The sequence below is a fragment of the Cervus canadensis genome, chromosome 3, assembly GCF_019320065.1.
Source record: "Cervus canadensis isolate Bull #8, Minnesota chromosome 3, ASM1932006v1, whole genome shotgun sequence".
Lineage (NCBI taxonomy): Eukaryota > Metazoa > Chordata > Mammalia > Artiodactyla > Cervidae > Cervus > Cervus canadensis.
The window spans coordinates 92,784,097-92,807,708 of NC_057388.1; the positions used below are offsets into that span (position 1 = coordinate 92,784,097).

The 23,612-nt window shown below is 39.6% G+C and overlaps 1 protein-coding gene across 1 annotated transcript in view; it reads left to right on the forward strand.

Moving 5' to 3' along the window:
• The window catches only part of LRGUK (leucine rich repeats and guanylate kinase domain containing), a 96,056-nt gene extending 73,239 nt beyond the window's left edge, over positions 1-22,817 (forward strand). The window contains exons 16-20 of the mRNA XM_043463750.1: positions 8,115-8,254; positions 11,526-11,614; positions 13,449-13,568; positions 18,062-18,210; positions 22,687-22,817. Of these exons, the coding sequence (XP_043319685.1) occupies positions 8,115-8,254; positions 11,526-11,614; positions 13,449-13,568; positions 18,062-18,210; positions 22,687-22,817 (629 nt within the window). The remainder of the gene's footprint in view (positions 1-8,114; positions 8,255-11,525; positions 11,615-13,448; positions 13,569-18,061; positions 18,211-22,686) is intronic.
• Positions 22,818-23,612: the final 795 nt, after the last annotated feature.

Sequence of the window (23,612 nt, forward strand, 5' to 3'; positions counted from 1 at the left end):
ATTTAAAAATTGTCATTTTCCATCTACATTTACAAACAAAGTTCATATCACTTTCATTTGTTTTGTGCCTTAGCAAAGTGATTTTTATGGGGGAAAAAAAACAAGGCTGTGGACTTTGGTCTCTCTATTAGCTAATACAATCCTCAGCTTTTTAGAAGAAGTCTGGTACCTAGTATTCAAATCAACAGAGGTAATAGTTCCACTGGGTGCCAAGAGCCTTCTTCAAATATTTAAAGAGCTAAATCAGTTATTTCCAAATCTCACAAGATAATTGGGCGAATGGGTAATTTGGCAATTTACAAAAGAGGAAATAAAAATGGATGAAAACTTATGTCAAAAGGTATTTAACTTTTTCACTGTCACCGTAAGTCAAAACGGATATTTTGGGGGTACCAAAATGGCAAAGATGGAAAACGAATGAATGGCTAGTCTTGGTGAGGCTGAAGGTAAATGCACTTTCGGTTTCATCACTAAGAAAGTAAATGGGCACAACTTCTGTGGAGGCAGCTTCACAGCGTGTGTCAAAGCCTTCACATGTTGCATCTCTTTAACCTAGCAATTCTAATCCAAGAATTATTGTAAGGAAATAATTTATGCACAAGGATATTCATTTTAATGTCTTTGTAATAAAATCTGGAAAGAATTTAGCCAAAATGGGATTACAAAAATAAGCTATGGGCAAAAAGTTCTGGTACAGCTGTATGTTGCCATTATAATCATGTTGTAGAAGAATTGTGGAAGAGGAAAATATCTGTTACACATTAAGAAGCAAAAGGTGGTGCTAGTGGTAAAAAACCCGCCACCCAATGTGGGACATGTAAGAGACTTGGGTTCGATCCCTGGGTTGGGAAGGAGGTTTCAACCCTCCAGAGGGTTCCCCCCTGGAGGAGGGAATGGCAACCCCCTCCAGTATTCTTGCCTGGAGAATCCCCATGGACAGAGGAGCCTGGCAGGCTACAGTCCATGGGGTCGCAAAGAGTCAGACACGACTGAAGTGACTTAGCATGCACACACAAGAAGAAAGCAGGTTGAGGAGGTATTGCTAGTATGGTTTCAGTTGTCAGCTCTGGATTGTTACATTGGGGGTAATTTTAATTTTCTCTTTTATGCTTGTTAGCATTTTATAAATTTTCTACAACAAACCTGTGTTTATTCAGAAATAATTGTATAGAACTAAATTCCCACACCTGAGAGGCTGTCCTATGGAAGCAGCCCCCTAATGTTCTATTTCAATTTGACATAATGAGAACTTTCTAGGACTCAGAGTCATGTCCAGAGGAGCAGACAGGCTCTTCTCAGAACTTAGATGCTCTGTGATGGGAATCTTACAGAAAGCTTCCCAAGGCTGGGTGGTTAGTTGGACTGGATGAATGTAAGGTTCCTTTTATAATCTCTGATCTGTTCATTACAACTGGCTCTCCGTGCTGGCTCTTGACGAACCCAGTGCCCTCTTTTATTAAACAGCTTAATGCTAGAAAATTGCAGTTCATAATCACTAGATCAGTGACTTTCAAACTTTCCAGTCCAAAACCTGTATCTAGGAGTATAACTCATGATCACAACCCACATAGAAACACACCTAGGAAACAAATGTATAATGAAATACCTTCACTGTGGCAATAAAGTCTGGTACTTCCTATTCTACTCAATCTTCATTTTTTAAATTGCTACTCATGACCTACTCAACTGATTGCATAATTGAGTCTGCAGCCTGCAGTTTTTGAAAGACCCTGGGCTGAGTGCTCGGGAGCTTTGCTGTGGGGCTGTTCTCAGAGGCCAGCCAACCAGATGCTTCTCTGCTCAGGTTGTCTTCGGGTGAGGAGGGATGGACTGGCACGATTTATACTGAATTATTTTCTGTGACAATAGAAGGATTCAGTGTATTAGCAGTTACGCTCTTTGTCAGTGTTAGGGCTCTGGATAAGGTATACTGAAATTTTTTATGCATAGTATAAAGTCTTTATGTTAAGCTGAAAAAAAATAATCTTGCTCAATAGCATTTTAACAACTAAGTCCTTAACTGGTCACCTTACCTTTTGCTCCATGACAACACTGAAGGCCACCTTGTTGCTATAAAGGTTTGTCCAGATCATAGTGTGTCTGTAAATGAATGTAATTACTTGCTTGAAAGTATTAGTCGCTCAGTTGTGTCCAACTCTTTGAGACCCCCATGGACTGTAGCCTGCCAGGCTCCTCTGTCCATGGAATTCTCCAGGTGAGAATACTGCAGTGGGCACCCATTCTCTTCTCCAGGGGATCTTCCCCGCCCAAGGATCGAACCCAGGTCTCCTGCATTGCAAGCAGATTCTTTACCAGCTGAGCCACCTCAATTAATTGCTTGGTTCAACTTAAAGATAATCATTCCAGAAATCTTATTTCTTTATTGACCAGGCATTCAGAAAAGAGAATAAGAAGAGACTGTTTCTTTGTGTTGATGATAAATAATGTTAGACTGCCAAAGCTTTCATCTCAAAGGTGACTATGAGAAAGCAGTCCTGATTAGCAGAAGCTGGAGATCTTTTGTTTGTTTTTTAAGTTTGTAACCTTAGAAATCCATGATTTCAGAAAACATTTGAGTCAAAATTGTCATTGGAAATTCCAGTTCCAGTGCAATCTAGCTGTGTGACCTTAGGCAAATTACCAAGCTCTCATGTATAAAATGGAGATACTAGTAGTATCTGTTTGCAAAATTATTGTGAGGATTAAATGACCTAATATATTGAAAAATACCCAGAACAATGTCTGGCACATAGTAAGTACTTATATGTGTGTTTGTACATTAACATGTAAGCAGCAAAGATTTTTTTCTAATATCATCTTATCCTCAATTGGAAAGGACAACATTATTCAAACTAGGTGGAAATATTTGGCAACTGATGTGGTTTTCTCATAGGCTTTCCAGGTAGCTCAGTGGTGAAGAATCTTCCTGCCAGTGCAAGAGACTCAGGGGACTCGGGTTCAATCTCTGGGTGGGGAAGATCCTCTGGAGGAGATATGGCAACCCACTCCAGTGTTCCTGCCTGAGAATCTCATTGACAGAGGAGCCTGGTGGGCTACCGTCCATAGGGTCGCAAGGAGTCAGACATGGCTAAGTGACTTAGCACGCATGCACACACAGAAAAGATTTGTAATAGCACCTGAAACATAGTGTGCTCAGTAAATGTTATCTATTTTTTTTTTGCCATTATTATGTCATTGATAATATCAAAGGCATTTATGTTCCACGTTTCAGGTTGGTTCAATCGTAAATGCCATCAAGGTATATGATTGAGGGAGAAACTACCAGACAGTGGGTATTTTGGTTTCTCTTTGTGGTAAATTGAAGCAAAGACTGGCTTCTATGAGCTACCAGATCTAAAGTCCCTTAGTTTACAGGGACAAAGATAGCAAAGGTAAGAAATAAAAGAAAGATGTATTTGCTTGAGAAGTGACCAATGAAATAACGTCTTTGAAAATGTTGTTCTTAAAGGATGAGCCCTTGCAAGCAGAGACCACACTTAGTCAAGGTGGGATGTAGGATTGGGCAGAAATCACATCAGAAATTTAGTTCTCAAACATTTTGCTCCTAGGAGAGGAAACCTTTAATCTGTGTTCAAGCTTCCTGCAGGTTTTTATCCGATTTCCTGCCAGCCAAGCTACTCTTTCCTTCTCCTCTCCTTTTCCCAAATACTATACACATCTAGATTTTATTCATAATTTCCACTCTTGAATTTATCTGCTCTACATTTTATCTCCTTCAAAGTGTCATTTGACTACTTCCTGGTAAACTCATCCATTTAAAAAAACCCTGAAATTCAGGGTAATGTTATTATATGTTTCATTTAGGACATTCTGGATACAGTGTCCAAATACTGAACCCATTAGTTCAACTCTGCTGAAGATATTTCAAAGTATGGAGTTCAGTGGATAGAAGCATTCTTTTTGTACCTCATAATTTCTGTCTTAGAAGATACAGTCACATGCTTTCCTTTATGATGTAAAATCTGTTCTCTGTTTAAATAACTGCTTATTCCTTTGATTGGACACTAAGGAATTTAGCACTTTACTGTTAGAATAGTTTAGTACAGTATTCATTTTATCATGTATAACATGAACATTATTACTATATTTCTAGACTCATAGCTTTCTACAACAAAAGCTTATTTTGCTATGGAAAATTATTATGGATATTATGTGAAGTGATTGTTTTTCTAGTTGCAATTATTCCTTTCTCAGAAGAACTGATAGACAAGACTTTTAAGATTTAAATCTGTCCTGGAAAAAAATGGCTTCTTTCGGCCCCATTGGTTTTATGTTAATACTTTCTAATGCACTGAGCAATTTTCCACTACAAATTGTGTATTAGCCTATTAAAAATAAATAAATATTTTAAATTGTGTAGCAGATTATTGCGCTTTAATTTGTTTCTGGTCCTTTATATGGTTACATATTTCAGCATTGAAACTTTCACAGAGATTTTTGTAGCTATTTGCATGTTACATATGTATATGTATTTAATCATGGTAGGCATATATTACTCTTGCTAATTAAAAAAAAAAAAAACCTCACTCCTACCAAAATAAACATGTTTTTTAAGCCCCATTTGAGTGGGGAAAGAAAGGAATGATTCTGGCTGTCTGAGAACTTTTGTGTGAAAATTAAAGCCTACTTCCAAGTCATACGTTTCCATGTGTTTTCAAAGAGAGACAAACTCTGGTGCTGATTCATTTATTTTGTTGTTGTTGCAAAGTTTTATTTAACTGTTTTAAAAAAATATATGTATACTTAGAAGTGTTCAGGAGCTTCCCTGCTGGCTCAGGGTAAAGAATCTGCCTGGCAGTGCAGGAGACACGAGTTCAGTCCCTGGTCTGGGAAGATTCCACATCCTGCGGAGCAACTAAGCCTGTGCCCTGGAGCCCAGGAGCTGCAACTAAGCCCACGTGCCACAACTACTGAAGCCCTCGCGTCTTAGAGTCCATGCTCTGCAACCAGAAAAGCCCCGCAATGAGATGTACACAGCTCGAGCGTAGCCTCTACTCTCCACAACTAGAAAAGCCCGTGCAGCAGTGAAGACCCAGCACAGCCAAAAATAAAGAGAAAAAAAAAGTGTTCAGTCTCATGTCTTTAGACAATAGAGTGACTTAGTTGCTTTGCTAAACAATCTTACAGCTATAGAAAAATTGGTTATCGAAATAGGGATTTTTATTTTTAAAAATATTTGCAATCTGACTCCCAAATTCTAATTTTATTACTAGTTATTAAAATGACTATGTGCCTATGATATCAGATCATCAACATTTTTTCTTTCCTCCTTTTTTTGCAGTACAAGGTCTTATTTCGTTTGTGTAATAATGTGTTATGAAATACACACAAATGTTTTATCTTAGGTACATGGCTTCTACTGCATTCATTATTTGGTTGGATTCTGTGCTCATTTTTTAAACATCTTATATAAATATTATTTTAATTCACTGCAAAAGGGTATAATTCTAAATAAAGTCTAAGTTATTTTGAATTCATTTGAGATATAGTTCTGGTTGTTCCAGATATTTCATTTATATTTTCCTGTATTTGGTAATGATACCAATCCATAAAATAACTTGAAAATCTGTTATGCATCAGTAAACTCATTTATGCTTCACTGTAGGTGTTTAAGTAAATATAACTAGCTTATATACTGAAGAACTTGGTAATTTTTGTGGACTGTACAATGACTTATATATAATTTAATGTTGCCTCAAGTTTGACTTTAATTTAGATACTTTGAATAACATCACTTGAAGAAACTTTGTTGCAGGTATTATAACCAGTAATTATGATTTTTTTTAATAACTGAAAAGTAATATCTCTTGTTCATTACTGTATCAAGACATTTGAAACTATATTAAGAACTGTATGAAACTCTTTACTATAGGAGTCCAAGTCTTGAAAGTAGTAGCATTTCAATGTAGTATAATAGTAATCTAAACACATTATCTTTACCCAGAATGTCTTGTTGCTGAGAAATCATTAAGACATTCATCTGTTGAATTATATCTCCATTGTATCATTGGATAGAACTTGGTTTGTTTACATTATGGTACAATTGACTTACAGGTGAGAAAGCTGGAAGAAGGGACCCTGACACAAATACTATACATTAAATAAGCTTTTATATAGAGAGGATCATTTCTATGGAAATTATAGCTTCTGTTTCTTTAAATTTCATCTTTTTTTTTTTTCAGATTCATCTGATCTTTTTCACAATGCTCTATTCTTTTTTTTTTTTTTTTTTAACAATGCTCTAAGAGTCTCATCAAGAGAACAAATGTTTTGGGTTTTGTTTGTTTGTTTTAATGAATATAAGATTCAGTCAGCCCTTCCGTCTCTTTTTGTTTTGTTTGCCTTGCCTCAGCCATGCTGAATTCTTTACTGTAATTCAGTTGTGTTAGGCATGCTTCTGGGTGTTTATACAAGGCCATTCTCTCTGCCTGATATGCTTTTGTCCCATATCAAAGGTATCAAGGTATTTGAATGCCTTCCTTTATAACTTTAGACCACTGTGCAGATGTCACCTCCTTAGGAGGACTTCTTTGACCATCACGCTATCCCTCACTCTGCCTCCTTGCTACCTTCCTGGACCTTCATTGTGCTTATCACCACCTGACATTATCTGGTGTGTTAGTTGTCTGTCTCCAACATGAAAATGTAAATCCCACAGGTCAAGGACGCTTTATTTACTGCTCTATCCCCAACATTCAGTGTGCAGTCTGGCACATAGTAGGTGCTCAACCAATATGGGTTGGATGGCTTTTCCATCAGGAAGACTGAATAGAGGATGTTTCCACATAATGATTGTCTCCTATTATCTCTGTGATTGTTATAAACTTAATTACTTCAGTGTCCCTTTTCCAGGGCTCTGTCACCTGTAATCCCTTGGGTGTGGATTCATGCATTTGTTACATCTTCTCAGTCTCTCCCCTTCAAGACAGGTGCTGAATTGTGGAGCTTTAGACTTCCCTACCATGGTTAAAAACTTATTTGTCTGCAACAGCTTTTACCTTGCTTTTTTTTTGTTGGCTGTGGTGGGGATTGCACGCAATTTGGTAGGAGTTTGAGTTCAGATTCTGTACCAGCACACAGCCCAGAATTAAAGGTCTGATTTCCCATGGGTGTTTCCATCCTCAGTGTAGGTGAGCCTGTGCCCAGACTAAGTCCTGAGATTTCCAGACACGCCTTTTCCAACTTCCCACCTAATAAAGAGCCCAGGGACTGGCCTTGCCTCTCAGTCCAGAAACCTCAGGCCCAAAACATTCTGACTTGGTGTCAGTGTCTTCTGCTCTGACTTGGAATCTTCTCTTCCAGCACCTGAAAATGTTTCTTTCTTAGTTTCAGTTTTGCTCTGTGTTAAAAACACACTTCTGTTATATATTATCCACTATTCAATTTTGTCTTGAGTTGGGGCTTGCTTCCCACATCTGTTCAGTCAGCTGTATTGGTACTGTGGAGATGATTTATTTTGGCATCTTTATAGCAATACTGAAAATGGTGATATTCCTAATACATCCAAAAGTATTTACACTTGGCCCCATGATACATGAGCAGTGATAGAAATTTAGATTCTTTATATTCTAGGTCTATGGACATTCTAATGTTTTAAAGGAAACTTTAGACATTTATGTATAAATTCTGCTAAATAGTGACCTCATCATCCATTCCATTCTTTTTAAAAGTTTTTTCTTAGCATTGTGTGTTTATTATGACTATTATTATTAGCATTGCATGTTTATTATTATTTTAGCCTTGTAGGACAATTTTGTCAAAAGGAAAGTAATTATAAAAGGGACTTTTCAGTTCAGTATCTGGAAGCCTTTAATTCCATTCATAAGTCTTTACTGATCAAAAACAAAGTATACTCCCAGAACATTTCTACTAGGTGATGTGGACTACCTTTATAATTTTCAGTAATAATTATTATTGTACTCTTAAGACATATTTTTAGTTATCTTACTTTCAAGTTGACATGCACAGACTTCAAGTATGCACTTTGTTGTGTTTGAGCAAATCCAGATATAAAACATTTCCCTCACTTCAGAAAGTTGTTGTATCCTATTTTATGCCTTTTATTTTAAACCTTATTTTTTTTTCCCTAGGAGATATTAAGAAACCTCAGCTGAAACCTGAAAAGATTTCTAGGAAGTTAAGAGTTTCAAATGAGTTTGAGTCCCTGGATTTTGCAGACAGAAACTACTTTGTGAAATTATGGGCCAAACTTTCAGGGAAAAAAACACCAGTGGTAAGAAGGGATAGAAGGGGCGGGGGGAGCCACAACTGAACATTACGCAATTCAGACAAAAAGGACATTTTAACACTAAGTTTCACCAGAACTGTTCTCTGACAGTGTCAGCTGAAGACAACCCCCCCACCCCACACACTTTCTACACCTCTAAGAATAGTCATGGGGTTCTAAAAGTAGAATATTCAGTGTAGATTTTGGGAGTAGCTTTCCCCCAGGCTCCTAGTCAAAGCTCTGACACTCAGTTCTTCTAGTTAACAGGCACAGAAAAGCACTGCTAATACTGTAAAATGTATATATTTCAAGGGAAAACTTGTTTTGATGTTGAGATATTTTTAATATTCTTGTGCTGAGCCTTCAAAGCAAGTCCACTCAAAGAGTCCATGTTTTGTAAGCTTGCAGTACATAGACTTGTCCTATAACTTACTCTAATCCCTTTCTTCGAGAGCTTAGAGAAGTCAGGACAGACAGGAGTTGGTCTGCATTCACATTAGGTCATCTTCTTTCCCTGTTTGTGATGGGTTTTCTGTGAATGTGGGGAATACAGAGACCTAAATCATTGCCACTTCTGCAGAAGTGATCGTGGAGCGCAGGGAATGTCCCATTTGTTTATGCAAAATAAATTGAATCTAGAATTGTTCCCACCTACTAGAATCTGTGGGAAATCAAATATCAGTCGTTAGGAGTGGGGATCACTCCCAGTCTTTGGATTAAGTTCAAGAATCCTGAGGTTTACACTGTCCTGGGAATTTAGGGAAGGGAAGGGCCCCTGGTCTCCAGACTCTCATGGTTACCATGGCGATGCACCTTGTCTGAAACCCTGAGTTCCATTCTGAGCCAGTGGTTCTGGTATTCTCCAGATCTCCTGCAAGGACCTTCACCCAGTGCCAACTCCTAAGATCTCACCACACCCTAGGAGCTCCCTCGACATGCGGGGCCCATCAGCCCCTGTGCTTGTAGTCCTGGGAAGCCCAGCTCTTTTTTTTTTTTTTCCCATCACTTTCTCTCTGTATCTGCTCTCCCACCCTCTTTGGATGGTACATCTTTATGTTCCTTTGAGCTTAGACTTTCAAATATAATTTCTTTGTTTAACCTCCCAGGGCATGGCGTATCCAGACTGTGAACTCCAGAATACACATTCTTGGCCACCTTTATTCTTTTTTTTCTTTTTCCTCTAATATATTTTAAAAAATATTTCCACCTTTATGTATTTATCCATTTTGGGGGCAGTGCTGCCCACAGCATGTGGGGTCTTAGTTCTCAAACCAGGGATCAAACCCTGCATTGGAAGCCCAGAGTCTTAACCACTGGACCACCAGGGAAGTCCCTTGGCCACCTTTATTCTTTAATAATAAGTCTGTGTCTTAACAACCAGAACCAGCTCATGTCCCAGTTAGGTTGTCCTGCCACTGAGCCTCATACACGCTGATGGGAAACACATATCATTGCCTCGCAGGCTCTACCTGTTAGTGTGTATCCATGCTTTATTTAAACACGACCAACCTGAATGTTACCTGCTAGAAAGTTTTCAGGTCCAGTTAAAGGCAGCTTTTCTCTGGTCAAGGGCACTCAGGTCCTCAGGAGAGAGAACGGAGGAACAGAGATGGAATACACACACACTGGGTTCTCAGCTGTAATTCATCTCCAGCATCTCAACATAAAATTCATTAACATTATGGAGGAACCGGAGAGTAGAGGGTATGATCAAAAGACAATGTGAGAATAGGTAAGCAGACCACATGCTGTCAAAAATTCTCATGAACTTTGACATCCTCAAGGTCATGCCTTATCTGCAGCCACCTCCCTGAGAAACTGTTCAGCCCCCATAATCCAGAACTTCTAGAGCCTAGTGTGGAGATCTGGTGTGTTCTGTATTAGAGGGTTGGTGGTTTCTCATCCATGATGGCAACTGCGCTCCAGCCCCTTGCAGCCCGAGATTCTGGTAACTTCGCCTGCCAACCCTGGTGGAGATAAAATATAACAGAGTCGTTTCGTAGGAAAGCAAATCAAATCCTGCCAAGAAGCAACAGATTCACTGCCCAGAAATGAGAGCAGGGGTAGTGCTAAATTGCTGCTGTAATACACATGAGGTGAATTTGCCTGAGATTATTTTCAGTGCCTCATTTTCTTGTAAAGTTTATGAAAATTCAATGCTATTTTGAAATTTTAAGTGTTTATCAACTTTTAGGATAGTTCATAGGTTATCAACTTCTTGCACAGCTGTTATAATGCTGCAAAATGAACAACATGATGATTCTAAAGATCATCACAACAGAAGTTTAATGAGATGTTATGGTGGAGATCATAAATAGCTTTTGTTGTTGTTGTTCAGTCGCTCAGCTAGGTCATATCTGATTCTTTGCGACCCCATGGACTGCAGCACACCAGACTTCCCTGCCCTTCACCATCTCCCAGAGCTTGCTCAAACTCATGTCCATTGAGTCGGTGATGCCATCCAACCATCTCATCCTCTGTCCTCCCCTTCTCCTCCTGCCTTCAGCCTTTCCCAGCATCAGTGTCTTTCCAATCAGTTGGCTCTTCGCATCAATTGGCCCAAGTATTGGAGCTTCAGCATCAGTCCTTCCAATGAATATTCAGGGATGATTTCCTTTAGGATTGAAAATAGACTTTATGCATCACTTATAATTTGGAAGGGGCTTTCATGTAAATTATCTCATGTACCCCTGACTGCAACCCTTAGGAGAAGCTATTTTAATTCATTTTACTTTCTCAGCATAAATCCCTATGTATTTTTGAAACTTTTTATTGGATTGGGGAAAGTAATTACAACTTTCTCAGTCAGATATCTCTATCATAAATCATTCATCCCCCAAAATAGAAATGTTTGTGCTTTTTGGTATTTAGTGATGGTGATGGGGTGTTGGTGAAATACTGGAGGAAAACCTCATAATCTGTCATATTTCAGATTCATACTTATCATCAGATATATTCAGTCAGTTACTGTGTGTGTAAAAATCTGATAAAACTAAAAAGACAGTCTGTATCATCGAGAGATAATTTCATTAGAAAGATGTAAGAAATAATATGACATGTTAATAAAAATTGCCACATTTAAATTACAGTCTTCATAAAATATTTTTGTTTTATAAAGCTTTCTTTCCACTGGACAAATATTATTTTGTAGGCCTTTTTTTTTTTCTTTCTTTCTACACATTTGGCAATCTCTCTCAAGAAGAGGATGATTATAGCTATTTTAATATCTGACATATTTTTAACATCAGTATAATTATAGATCATATTTCTTACCTAGGAAAGAGAGTCTTTGGCGAGACAGTATGAGACAGCCCGGCAGACCCTAATGGGAAACACACCTCCTCAGCACACGTTCCTATTTCAAAGGTAGATATTTGTCACGTGTGTTTATAGTTGGGCATCTTTAGATTGATTTTTTGGTATCCAAGTATACCAGATGAATCCTAAATCATCAGCATAACCAGGGACCTTTGTACTAAAATGGACCTGGTGGCAGTAAACCTAGTTCTAGAAGTTGTATTTCGCTTTCATTTATACATGTTTTTAAAGGCACAGTATACTCACTGTTGCTAGAAACAGATGATTTTGTGCAGTCTTTGAGGACTGCAAAGGATGATATTTCTGGTCATGTTTGAATGTAAGTATCCGCCTTCACCAAGGCTTTGATGATGGAAGGTTAATCTTATCCTGTTGAATATCCTGTCCTTCCTGAATCTCAAAACAATAGTAGTTAATGATTTGTGGGATCATTTGTTTAATGTCTCCTTTCCACATTAAACTGTAAATTCCATGAGGATGGGGACCGTTGTATCTTTATTAACCCATGAATTCTCCATCCTTAATATGCAATGGTTCACTTAGTCTCTGAGGCATAGTAGAGGCTTCATAGATATTGGTGGCTATAATAATTACTGTACTATTAATTATCACATGTGACAAGGCACATTTCAACTCTAAGATATACTCAAAATGAATAACCAGGATGTTTATGAAATGTTTGTGTTTTATTTTCTCACGAATGTTATAGGCTTCAGTATTCTGAATTCTCTTTTCTGTGTGACCTTTTGGAAAGTTCTAGTAGTAAAATGAAGCCCCTGTTTTCAGAAAGTTACTAAGAGCACTGACAAGACCTTAATTATAGTGTTTTAAAGAGCTTTTTAAAGTGCAGTAATTCAAGAAAGCAGAATGCAAAAGCCATTTTAAGATGTTTTTCAATTTCACTTCTTTTTATTGTCTGTAATTTCAAGCTATCTGTTGAAAATCTTTAACTCAATATAAATTAGGTTTTATCTTTGTCTTCTATGTAGCAAAGAAAAAAAAAAAGTATGATTTCTTTTCTCCATACTGGTAAGCTATCTTTGGATAGTCTGATTCTAAAGGCAGGCTGTGTGGAATATACAAAGTTCTACTGGAAGAGGGGGTACAGGTGGTAGTCAGGAGACAGGCAGTCTACCCCAGAGCAGCTAAAGTCGGGGCTTGTCCGACCCCTGACCAGCTGAGCGGCCATAACTACTGACACGCTGTGGACACTATGTGATTTTAAATCTGAGCCTCTAATGGGTCATACAAGGCAGAAGGGTGTTCTGAAATTTGCATGCATTTATATGCAATCAGTCTACTTTGCACACAGCAACTCTATTTAGCAAGTCTAGGGTGAATAGCGGTAGGATTTATTCACTAAAAGTAGTTAATGATTCTTTCAAGTCACTCTGTCTGGAGAAACAGGCTGGTATAGGTGAAAAAAGGATATTTTATACTAGAGTTCAGTAGAAAGTAAAACAGTAGAATTTTTATAAATATTTTATTCCGATATTATTTCAAAGTATTAGATTACAAACAAAACTGGAAAATACCTATTTCAGTTTTTATAGCAGTTGATATATTGCTGGACTTCACTTAACAAATAGGTGAGGATTTACAATAGAATATGCACTAATCAACAGGAGGATAATCTGCCTATATTAATGTCTTAATGGAGAAGGAATATTCAGAAAAACACAAATTTGCTTAATCTACAAATTAAAATGTAATACCAGTGTCTAAGACAAGCTCTGATGTGTTTGTATACATTACATTATTCCAAATAGATTTTGCTGTCAAATGCATTTACTTGCGATGTAAGAGTCAGTATTTAGGTATAATGTGTGTGTATATGCTTGGTATCATTACAGAATTCTGTGGATCTTTTTTCCAATTTCAGGGGTCTAGTACCAGCACCCATCATCAATAATCTACGTTATTTTACAGCGTTAGAACTCAAGAAAAGTTTTGAGCTTTATGGAGATTATTTTAAAGCCCCCTTTGAACCTTCTGAAAAGAGGTGAGTTGAGTTTTGTTGGATAGAATAAATTATTTTCTGCTGGTTAGTTACAGTCATGGTGCTTATCCCTAGACTTCAGAGGATTCTTGAAGCTGGGAGGCAGGCCCCACCATGGAATATGAATGGAGAAGATCTGAGCCCTCTAGGGAGGGCACAGCCTTATAATCAAGGTTCACTAGAACTGAAGAAGCTTCTCTTTGGGACTTTGAAACTTGAGGGAATGACACACAGATGCAGGGGAAGTTTGAGATCATTCAAGTCACCAGTGGTGGAATCATCAAGAGTCCGGTGTGAAGCACAAGCAGTGATGTCTACCAGTCGCTTCCTGTACTGCAGCCTGGCTGTGTTCTTGGCACCTAGCTTACCTTTGCTCTTGCCAGGTTTAAAAGCCTGGTTCTCTGGGTTTCCATTAAATCTGCAAACTACCCAATAGCTTTTCAGTGACTCCCTTTTTGAAATTTAAATTAGCCAGAGTTGGTGTCTGTAATTTGTAATCCACATCTCTGATTAGTACAATTGAAAATGTTTGCTAGCTGATGCTCTCGATTTTTATTATAAAAGTCTTTTTCTTCCTGGGTCCCGATTTTAATATGTCAAACTGTGATTCAAAACCTGATATGTGTAGGTTGAGGACTCCATATAGGCCCTCCCACTGATTTTAGTGCTTGACTTTTGTGCGCATTCTATTACATTCCATTTCTACTTCAGCTGTCCCTGCCACTACCATTGACTGTCTCTGTATAGGTCTTAAAACCATGCTTCTCAGGCAAAGATGTGGCTGGTTCAGTCAGTCATCTTGGGTGGAAATCTCTAGCTGGAACCCTCACAGGTAACAAAGGTAACAAGCTAGTCTATAATTGGTGGCTCCTGTGTCAGATAACCATCTTTTGTCTAATCATCTGTGGCCAGAGCAGGGATAGAGAACTAAGTAAAGAACTCTTCAGCAGGAGTTTGTGGGTTTGGTCTCTCTGAATGCATGACAACAAAATATACAAGAAGTGACTGGGAGCAAGCACACTAAAACGTCAGCAGTGGGTATTCCTCTAGAATTATCAGTTATTTTTATTGTCTTCATCTTTTTTTCTGTAAATTCTAAATCATCCACACAGCATATATGTGTTTCATTTTTAATATCCTAAAATGTTAAAAAAAAAAACCATGAGAATTTGATGAAATATTCAGTAAATTGGAAAAATTAGCCCTATAATACAATTAAGTTGCTCATTGCTTCCATATATTAAAATAAAATTTGGGTGAAAGTGAAGTCGCTCAGTCATGTCCGACTCTGCGACCCCATGTACTGTAGCCTACCAGGCGCCTCCGTCCATGGGATTTTCCAGGCAAGAGTACTAAAGTAGGTTGTCATTTCCTTCTCCAGGGGATCTTCCCAACCCAGGAATCAAACCCAGGTCTCCCACATTGCAGGCAGATACTTTACCATCTGAGCCACCAGGGAAGTAAATTACAAAGAGTTAAATACAAATTAAAAGACACTTGCTCCTTGGAAGAAAAGTTATGACCATCCTAGACAGCATATTAAAAAGCAGAGACATTACTTTGCCACCAAAGGTCCATCTAGTCAAAGGTATGGTTTTTCCAGTAGTCATGTATGGATGTGAGAGTTGGACTATAAAGAAAGCTGATTGCCAAAGAATTGATGTCTTTGAACCGTGGTGTTGGAGAAGACTCTTGACAGTCCCTTGGACTGCAATGAGATCAAACCAGTCCATTCTAAAGGAAATCAGTCTTGAATATTCATTGGAAGGACTGATGCTGAAGCTGAAACTCCAATACTTTGGCCACCTTATGCGAAGAACTGACTCATTTGAAAAGACCCTGATGCTGGGAAATATTGAGGGCAGGAGAAGAGGCCAACAGAGGATGAGATGGTTGGATGGCATCACCAACTCGATGGACATGAGTTTGAGCAAGCTCCAGGAGTTAGTGATGGACAGGGAAGACTTGAATGCTCCAGTCCATGGGGTCGCAAAGACTGAGCAACTGAACGGAACTGAAATACAAATCAGTGCTTTTAATATCAGTGGTGTGTTAAAAGTCAGATGCAAATGTATATCCAGCATATAATGTAGCTTTAAAAATATTCATGTATATGTGACATCAAAAAACACTAAAAAGATATATACCAAAATATTATCAGTTATTATCTCCTAGTGATGGGATTATGGCCAATTTTTATTTTCTTTGTTCTTCCCCATATTTTCCAACAGTGAGCATTTTATAATTTTTGAGGTATTAATGTAACTTTAAAATGTCATTTTAGAAGTCTGCCATGGCAAAGGGATATTTTATGAGGGTGATCTTTCATCATGAGAATGCCAACCTAAAAAATGAGTAATGGCTTCCTTTATTTCTAAGTCTTATTGTCATAACATTTTGGGTTTCCTTTGAGAAATTTGATAACAAAAAACTAGAGTCCCCACTAAATGGTTCCCCCAAGTCTGCACGTCTCACTGGATACTAGATACTCTAGATTATAATTAGCTAACTCATTATAGTGACAGTGTTGAAACTGCAGATCTCTGAGCATTTATTCACGCTCTCAGTTTTTAGTACAGCTAGGTAGCTTGATGGGAACACTGAGAAAAAGAATGTCTCAGTTTAGGCTGTTATAACAAATTACCATAGGCTGAGTGGCTTAACCAAAAGAGAGTTATTTCTTAAAGTTCTGGAGCTGAGAAGTTTGAGATCAGGAGGTCAGCGTGGTTGGGTTCTTATGAAGATCCTCTTCCTAGCGTGCAGATGGCTGGCTTCTTGCTGTGTCCCCATATGGCAGAAGCGAGCTGCCTTTTGTCCTTTCTTGAAAGTCACTCAGTCATGTCCGACTCTTTGTGGGACCCCATGAACTACACAGTCCCTGGAATTCTCCAGGCTAGAATACTGGAGTGGATAGCCTTTCCTTTCTCCAGGAGATCCTCCCAACCCAGGGATCAAACCCAGGTCTCCTGTATTGCAGGCGGATTCTTTACCAGCTGAGCTATTTCTTATAAGAGCATTAATCCCATTCAGGAAGGCTACACCTCCGGACCTAGTCACCTCCCAAAGGTCTTATCTCTTTACCCCATCATATTAGGGGTTAGGATTTCAACATATAAATTTGGGCAGAGTTGGGGAGGGACACAAACACTCAGTCCATAGCAGAATTAAAAAAAAAAAAAGAATGAAAAATTGCTTACTAGGCTGCAATGGGCTTATCTATCAACTGTTCCCATGGTGAAAAGGGTAGATCAGATCTTCACTCAAGTCTGCCCCCACCACATGGTAACGCCTGTGTCTTTCAACCCCACCACTTTTTGATTTCTGACTTTCAAAGCATTTTCATTTACTACATCCTTTGATACAAAGGAACAGTAATTGAAAGGCAGAACTTGCTGTGATCCCTTTCTTGGTGTGTGTTTTAAACGAAGAGGCATTCTTTTCCAAAAATAAGAGACCAAACTGTCTGTCTTTTGAGTCAAGTTCTGTTCCCCCACAAATGTGTACGTATTCACATAAATTGATATGGAAAACATTCAGAGCCTCAAAACATAAATAAAGAAAAGAAGTAAATAATTCATAAAAGCTAATTAATAGATGCAAGAAATAATGATTAACCTTGCCGTGAACAAAGCTCAGCTGTTCACAGTGCTGCCTCTGAGGAATGAGCTCCCCCTCGGTGGATCTGCCCCCTCCCACGCCCCTGCGCCCTGGAGGAAGCAGGAATAGGTAGAACCCAAAGGAGAGCAGCTTGCTGATAGGAAGTGCACTGGCCTTTCCTGGAGCAGAGACTCCAGGCATCCAGATCACACCCCAACTTTGTCCTTAAGAGGGGAACTAACATCTAGCAACAGTTATGCCCAACATATGGTCCAGATCAGGCTGCCTAGCATGCTTTCATCTTTTCTGACCTTGAACTAGCACAAGTGTATAAACTGCACTTGATTCTAAGGGCTTCCCAGGTGTCTTGGTGGTAAAGACTACACCTGCCAATGCAGGAGATGCAAGAGATGTGGATTTGATCCCTGGGTTGGGAAGATCCCCTGGAGAAGGAAATGGCACCTTACTCCAGTATTATAACCTGGAAAATTCCATGGACAGAGGGGCCTGGCAGGCTACACTCCATGGGGCTGCAAAGAGTTGGACATGACTAAGTGACTGAACACACACACACACACATATATACACATATGCTAAGATCCTAGGAATCAGGATCCATGCCTGACTCATCTTGTTTTATAGATGCCAGCACCTCTCACCATGCTCTTTGCAAATATTCAGTGATGTTTTGTATAATAGATGAGAACTTTATGCTAATATATACACTACTTAATATGTCAGCTGCTAATAGGTCTTGACTGCCTAAGTATTGTTGAAAACTTAAGCTCAACAGAGATACTTTTGCAAACTACTGAATAATTTGACAACAATAACCCAATGGTCATATGGCCATTCATGGTTTTGCATCTCAAAGATATCATCCATTTTTCATTTTTCAGTGTTGTGGATCCCAGGGATTCCGTGCAGTATCCTGAATTACTTCATTCTTGTCCATGGTCAAAAGAGTTGCCTTTTCGGCCTCCAGAAGACAGTATTTATTCACACCAAGACTCAGTAATAGATGATACTGAGGATCATGCCCTAAAAGGTATGAGTCATTTACATATGGTTCTCATAGATATTCATGAGATATTCATATTATATCTATTTTCCACTGCCTTTCTGTTTTCTGATTTTTAAAAATTAAGTAAGTGTTTTACATGAGAATCCATCCATTGAGGCAGGATGGGTTATTTATCCCACATTGTAGCAGATGAGAAACAAAGTTCGAAAAGATCCAGAATGTGCCCAGGGTTACTTAGCCATTTAGGGTGGATGCTGCTGCATGGTTCATCTGACCACACTACCTGCAGGAGTGTTGTGGAGTGAGAGGTGCTATTTTATTAATAGCAGCTTGGGCTCCATTCAGTGAAGGTGAAGAAAAGCAGAGAAGGTTTCATGTTACTGACCAATCTCCTGCTCCAGGGGTCTGGCAGAATCCTGATGGTTCAGGGCTTTGAAGGATCAGACTCAGCCCCCACTCCCTGCACTTCCTTTTTGCACCTAGCTGCCCAACAGACTTGCGAATGTGTATCGCCTAGCTCAGACAGGATGATCATTGCATTTTTGTCTCTGGCACCGTTCATAAAGGACATTGAATAAAGACCTGAAACAATGTGGGGAGACTGAACGGCTGGAGGCGAAAATGGAAAAGGCAGAGAGTAGCCCATACAGGGCTCTGTGAGCAACTGATGGAGGAATGAATACATTGGGGGGAATTCTCTAGGACCTGGAGGCAAGGAGCCACCATGAGCAACCTGAGATGGGATGGGGTGACCTGCTTGAGCCCAGAAGACTTGAGGATCGCCTGCTTGCTCAGGTGACCCTGGGAACCAGAAGGAGGGTACAGACGTGTTAGTTCGCCAGTGACAAGAAGACACAGTAGGTAGCATTCTCCAGAAGGAAGGTCCTGAATCAGGCACCTTCTAACCATTTCTCTTCAGGTGGTGTCTTCAGGACAGCTGACCAAGTATCTTCAAGGATTTTACTCATAAGGGTGGACATCAACCATAAGAATTAGAATCTGTTGGACTAGTTAGTGGTGAAGAACCCGCCTGCCAATGCAGGAGGTGCAAGAGATGTACATTCAATCCCTGGGTCAGCAAGACCCTCTAGAGGAGGGAATGGCAACCCACTCCAGTATTCTTGCCTGGAAAACTCCATGGATAGAGGAACCTTGTAGGCTAGTCCATGGGATCACAAGAGTCAGACCCAGCTGAGCCTAGCACACGGCCTGACACAAATAGACTGCCAGGTATTTCTCCAGCAAAGATGGGTTTATTGAGGCTCAGGCTGAGAACTGCAAAATTAGGGGTCTGCAACCACAACCATCCACATGCAAGGCCTCACAAGGCAAAGGAAGGAGAAAGCTCTCTACAGGCAGGGAACGGAAGCTGGGAGAGCTTCAGTAAACAAAGAGTCCATGGCTTTTCTTTTTTTTTTTTTTTGAGTCCATGGCTTTTCATTGCCTGAGTCCGTCCCAAGAAAGAAGAGGAGACTTTCTTCTTCCAGGTGGACTCCACTATGGTCACAGGACACAGCAGCTCCAACTTCATTTAACTGAGATTTCTGTTTCTTAATATATATATTTTTACAAGTCCCAAGTCTCACATTCCAGGAACTAATCCCAACTTCTCAGGTAGACATACTATGTCATCTCACAGGATGTGGGGAGTGCTCTGGGAACCCTTTAAAGGCTGTGGGCTGCCACTTCAAAGCCTGGGGAAACACAGGAGCCCTGGGTCAAACATGCCCCCAAGGCCCATCATGGTTCTGGCTAGGACATGTTCCCAGACCTTTCCCATCTCATTTCCTCTCCTCTGCCTGTCTCCTTCCTTATAAATGGAATCCTTAGAGTTGAAAACTATATTCCAAACCTAGTCTAGCCAGAACAAAGTGGGGGGGGGGGGTGCTACCTGTGGGGCAGAGCTGTGGAAAGAATATTGCATTAGGGATTCAAAGACCTGGGTTCCTGTTCCATTTCTACACTGGGCTGGCTGCACAGTGTTGGGCAAATCAATTAATGTCTGAGCCTTAGAATTCTTAAGATCTGTCCCACAATGATATAGTAATATCCTGTATTACTATAATATATATATATTATGTGAGACATAATATGATAATACAGGACCAGCAAGATGGGGTATGGTATAAGTAAGAAGGTAAGTTCTAGATACCTGTCAGGTAGTATGATTATACATTTTTACACACATAGGAGATTGTGGTTGTTTTCTAACGGAATGTTTTGAGGAGATTTATTCCGTTGGAATAAATTAGAATGAATGAATGGAATGAATAAAATTGAAATGGGCCAAGTTTTCCTATTTTTTTAACCTGCATTGTGATCTTGTGTTGAAAACTGGGCATTTGAAAAAGCAGCAACCTCTCCCAAGGTGTAGACTGGCTCCGTGCAGGGGAAGCCCTCCACTAACTAGCAGGGTGTGTCCTGAGCCCAGGATTAACCCAGCCTAAGGGATCAAGGTCTTTTCAGTCTCTTTTGGGTTATGCCCTTTCCCTGAATCTCCAGGGGTGCTTTTTTTCCAGTTCCCCAGTATACACAGATGCTTTTAAATGAGTGTATTAATTTTCCTAAATGTCTTCTTGGAGTCTTAGCTGTTCTCTTGTGTTCCTCAAGTAGGAATCCCTTGTCCCAGGCATCTTTAGGTCTGTGCCTCCTGTGGGGTTTTCCAGGAGCCCTGCCCACTGCTTGCCGTGGCTTCCCCTCCCCTGAGATCCCACTGCTAGCCATCTGGGCTCCGAGTTAGGTGATGCAGACACCCATCAGGCTGGTTTGATCTCCTTGCAGTCCAAGGGATTCTCAAGAATCTTCTCTAACACCACAGTTCAAAGACATCAATTTTTCGGTGCTCAGCTTTCTTTATTGTCCAACTCTCACATCCATACATGACTACTGGAAGAACCATAGCTTTGACTAGACAGACCTTTGTCGACAAAGTAGTGTCTCTGCTTTTTAATATGCTGTCTAGGTTGGTCATAGCTTTTCTTCCAAGGAGCAAGCATCTTTTAATTTCATGGCTACAGTCACCGTCTGCAGTGATTTTGGGGCCCAAGAAAATAAAGTCAGTCACTGTTTTCATTGTTTCTCCATCTATTTGCCATGGAGTGGTGGGACCAGATGCCATGATCTTAGTTTTTTGAACTGCTTCTTTAATAAATGTGAATTTGCTAAGGATTAAACTCAGGTGTGCCAGTTTGTTGGTCTTTATTTCCGTCTTCTAAGTGGCAGTATTATTTACCACCTATGCTTTTCTTATGGTGATGAATTCTCAAAGACCAGACACTCTAAAAATGACTCCTGTCGGTTTTTTTCAGTGCCCTGAGAGGTAGCTTACCTGGGTGTGAGAAATGAACTGATTGAGGAGGGAGGCCGACTCTGCTACTCTCTGCGTTCTTCTTACAGGCCTTGGTTTAAGGTGTTTTTATTACCCTCTCCAGCTTAAAAAAATATCTCCATGGTGAACAAAAGAGAAGAACATGAGGAGGAGCCTTTTTGTTTTCTTTCTTTTTTTTTTGTCCTCTGTTAACACAATATCATCTTATCAAGGAGTGTGCTATTCTTGCTCTGAATATACCTTGGAAGTAAAAGTTGCTCGGTCATGTCCGACTCTTTGCACCCCCATGGACTATACAGTCCCTGAATTCTCTAGGTCAGGATACTGGAGTGGGTAGTCTTTCTCTTCTTCAGGGGATCTTCCCAACTCAGGATCGAACCTAGGTCTCCAGCATTACAGGCGGATTCTGTACCAGCTGAGCCACAAGGGAATATACCTTAAAAAAAGGCCCATATTGCCTTTAACTTTGGGATTGCATTGCTTTGCCTGATAAACTGAGTCTTCCCAATCTTACAGGTCATTCTGTTTTGCTCACTTCCTATATAATCCTCTAGCCTCACTCTCTTAATTCTTCCTACACTGCTTTCTCTGCCCACTGAGAATACAGCTTCCTCTGTTGCCAGCCTGCTTCCACCTTCAGTCTCTATCTTCCAAACTCCTCTTGCTTCCACAGTCCCTGAAGGGGCCTAGCTCCATGGTTCATCCTGGGTCTTCATCTTCAGTGAACAAGCCAATCTTAAGAGCTTTAGATAAGGTTTCTCTAGGAAGGACTTCAGAGTGTGTGTGGGGGGGGGGGAGCGGATTATGGGTGTGTGTGTGTGTGTGTGTCTGTGTTAAGTCTGCTCATATATGATTGAAAAGGAATATGTGCAGGGCATTGTTGCAAAGGGTATGAGCCGGGTAGAAGAGTAGCATAGGAATTGCTTGCTGTGGACACCTTCGGGTCATTGGGCAAGTCTATTCAACCCAAGGTGTGTCTAACCACACACATGATGTATTCTCAACCTCATCCCTATTTTTCTTATTTGGATGTCATTAATTTTTTATGGTTTTTTATGAATGCATTCTAAAAATTATTCTGTTTTTTTATGTCATGCAATGCTTATTTTCTTTGTTTAGTGTACCAAGGGGTTAACTATACATACTGTATTTTTTTCCTTAATGTTTTGCAGCACTACATAAACAAGCATTTCCACATGGAAAAGGGTCTCTCCAACACAGAAGACACACGGTCTCGGCCATCAGTCGCCCAGGTTCCAACATCAGACCCACCCTCCCTCCGATACCTCAGGGCCGCAAGTAGACCAATACTCAATGTTTGATCTTAACATGGAAAATTCTCTCTGATCATGTCTAGTCCCTCTGTCTTACCTGGCCATGCATCCTGGCTATTCCTCACTCAACCAGCTACCTACAAAAGAATATTCTATGTGCCCTAATTCTCTCAATCAGCTTCTTTTGTGATTCTCTGAATAGTATCTATCTTTTTTCAAATGTAGGTTATTCTTAGCTTTTATTCATGTAATTTCAGTTTTTCCCGTTGCTATGAATGACTCTTCCAGCTGCTTCCTGCTCCGAAATATCAGATGGCAAAAATCTCCTAAGATCTCTGCCTTGCTACATGCATAGTGGTTTGGGGATAAAGCCAATGGAAATTGTGGTATTAAAATTTCAACATGTCCATTTATAACATTAGTGTATACTTTACAGGATTGAAATATTTTGTTCTTCTCATTATGAAAAAATTATAGCATTCCATTTAACTTCTGACCAGCATGATATCTCAACTTGCTTTAGCAATATGAAGAAATAAAGAGTATCAGGTATTTCTTTTATTTTACCCTTTTTAGACTCTGATTATGAAAATCTTATAAACAATTTTCATCATCTTTGTAGTTTCACTTCCTGCTATCTGCAAAAAAAAAGAATTTTTAATAGTTATAGATGAAGCTGGCATTCAGCTGATAATGTGTGAGCAAGACTAACGAGGTTGTTAAAATGTTGAAACACATCCCTTTGGATTGGCAAATGGCCTCTCCTGTGAATCCTCTATGAATGATGGTTCACGGGAACCACAGCCTTCACATAGTACTGCACT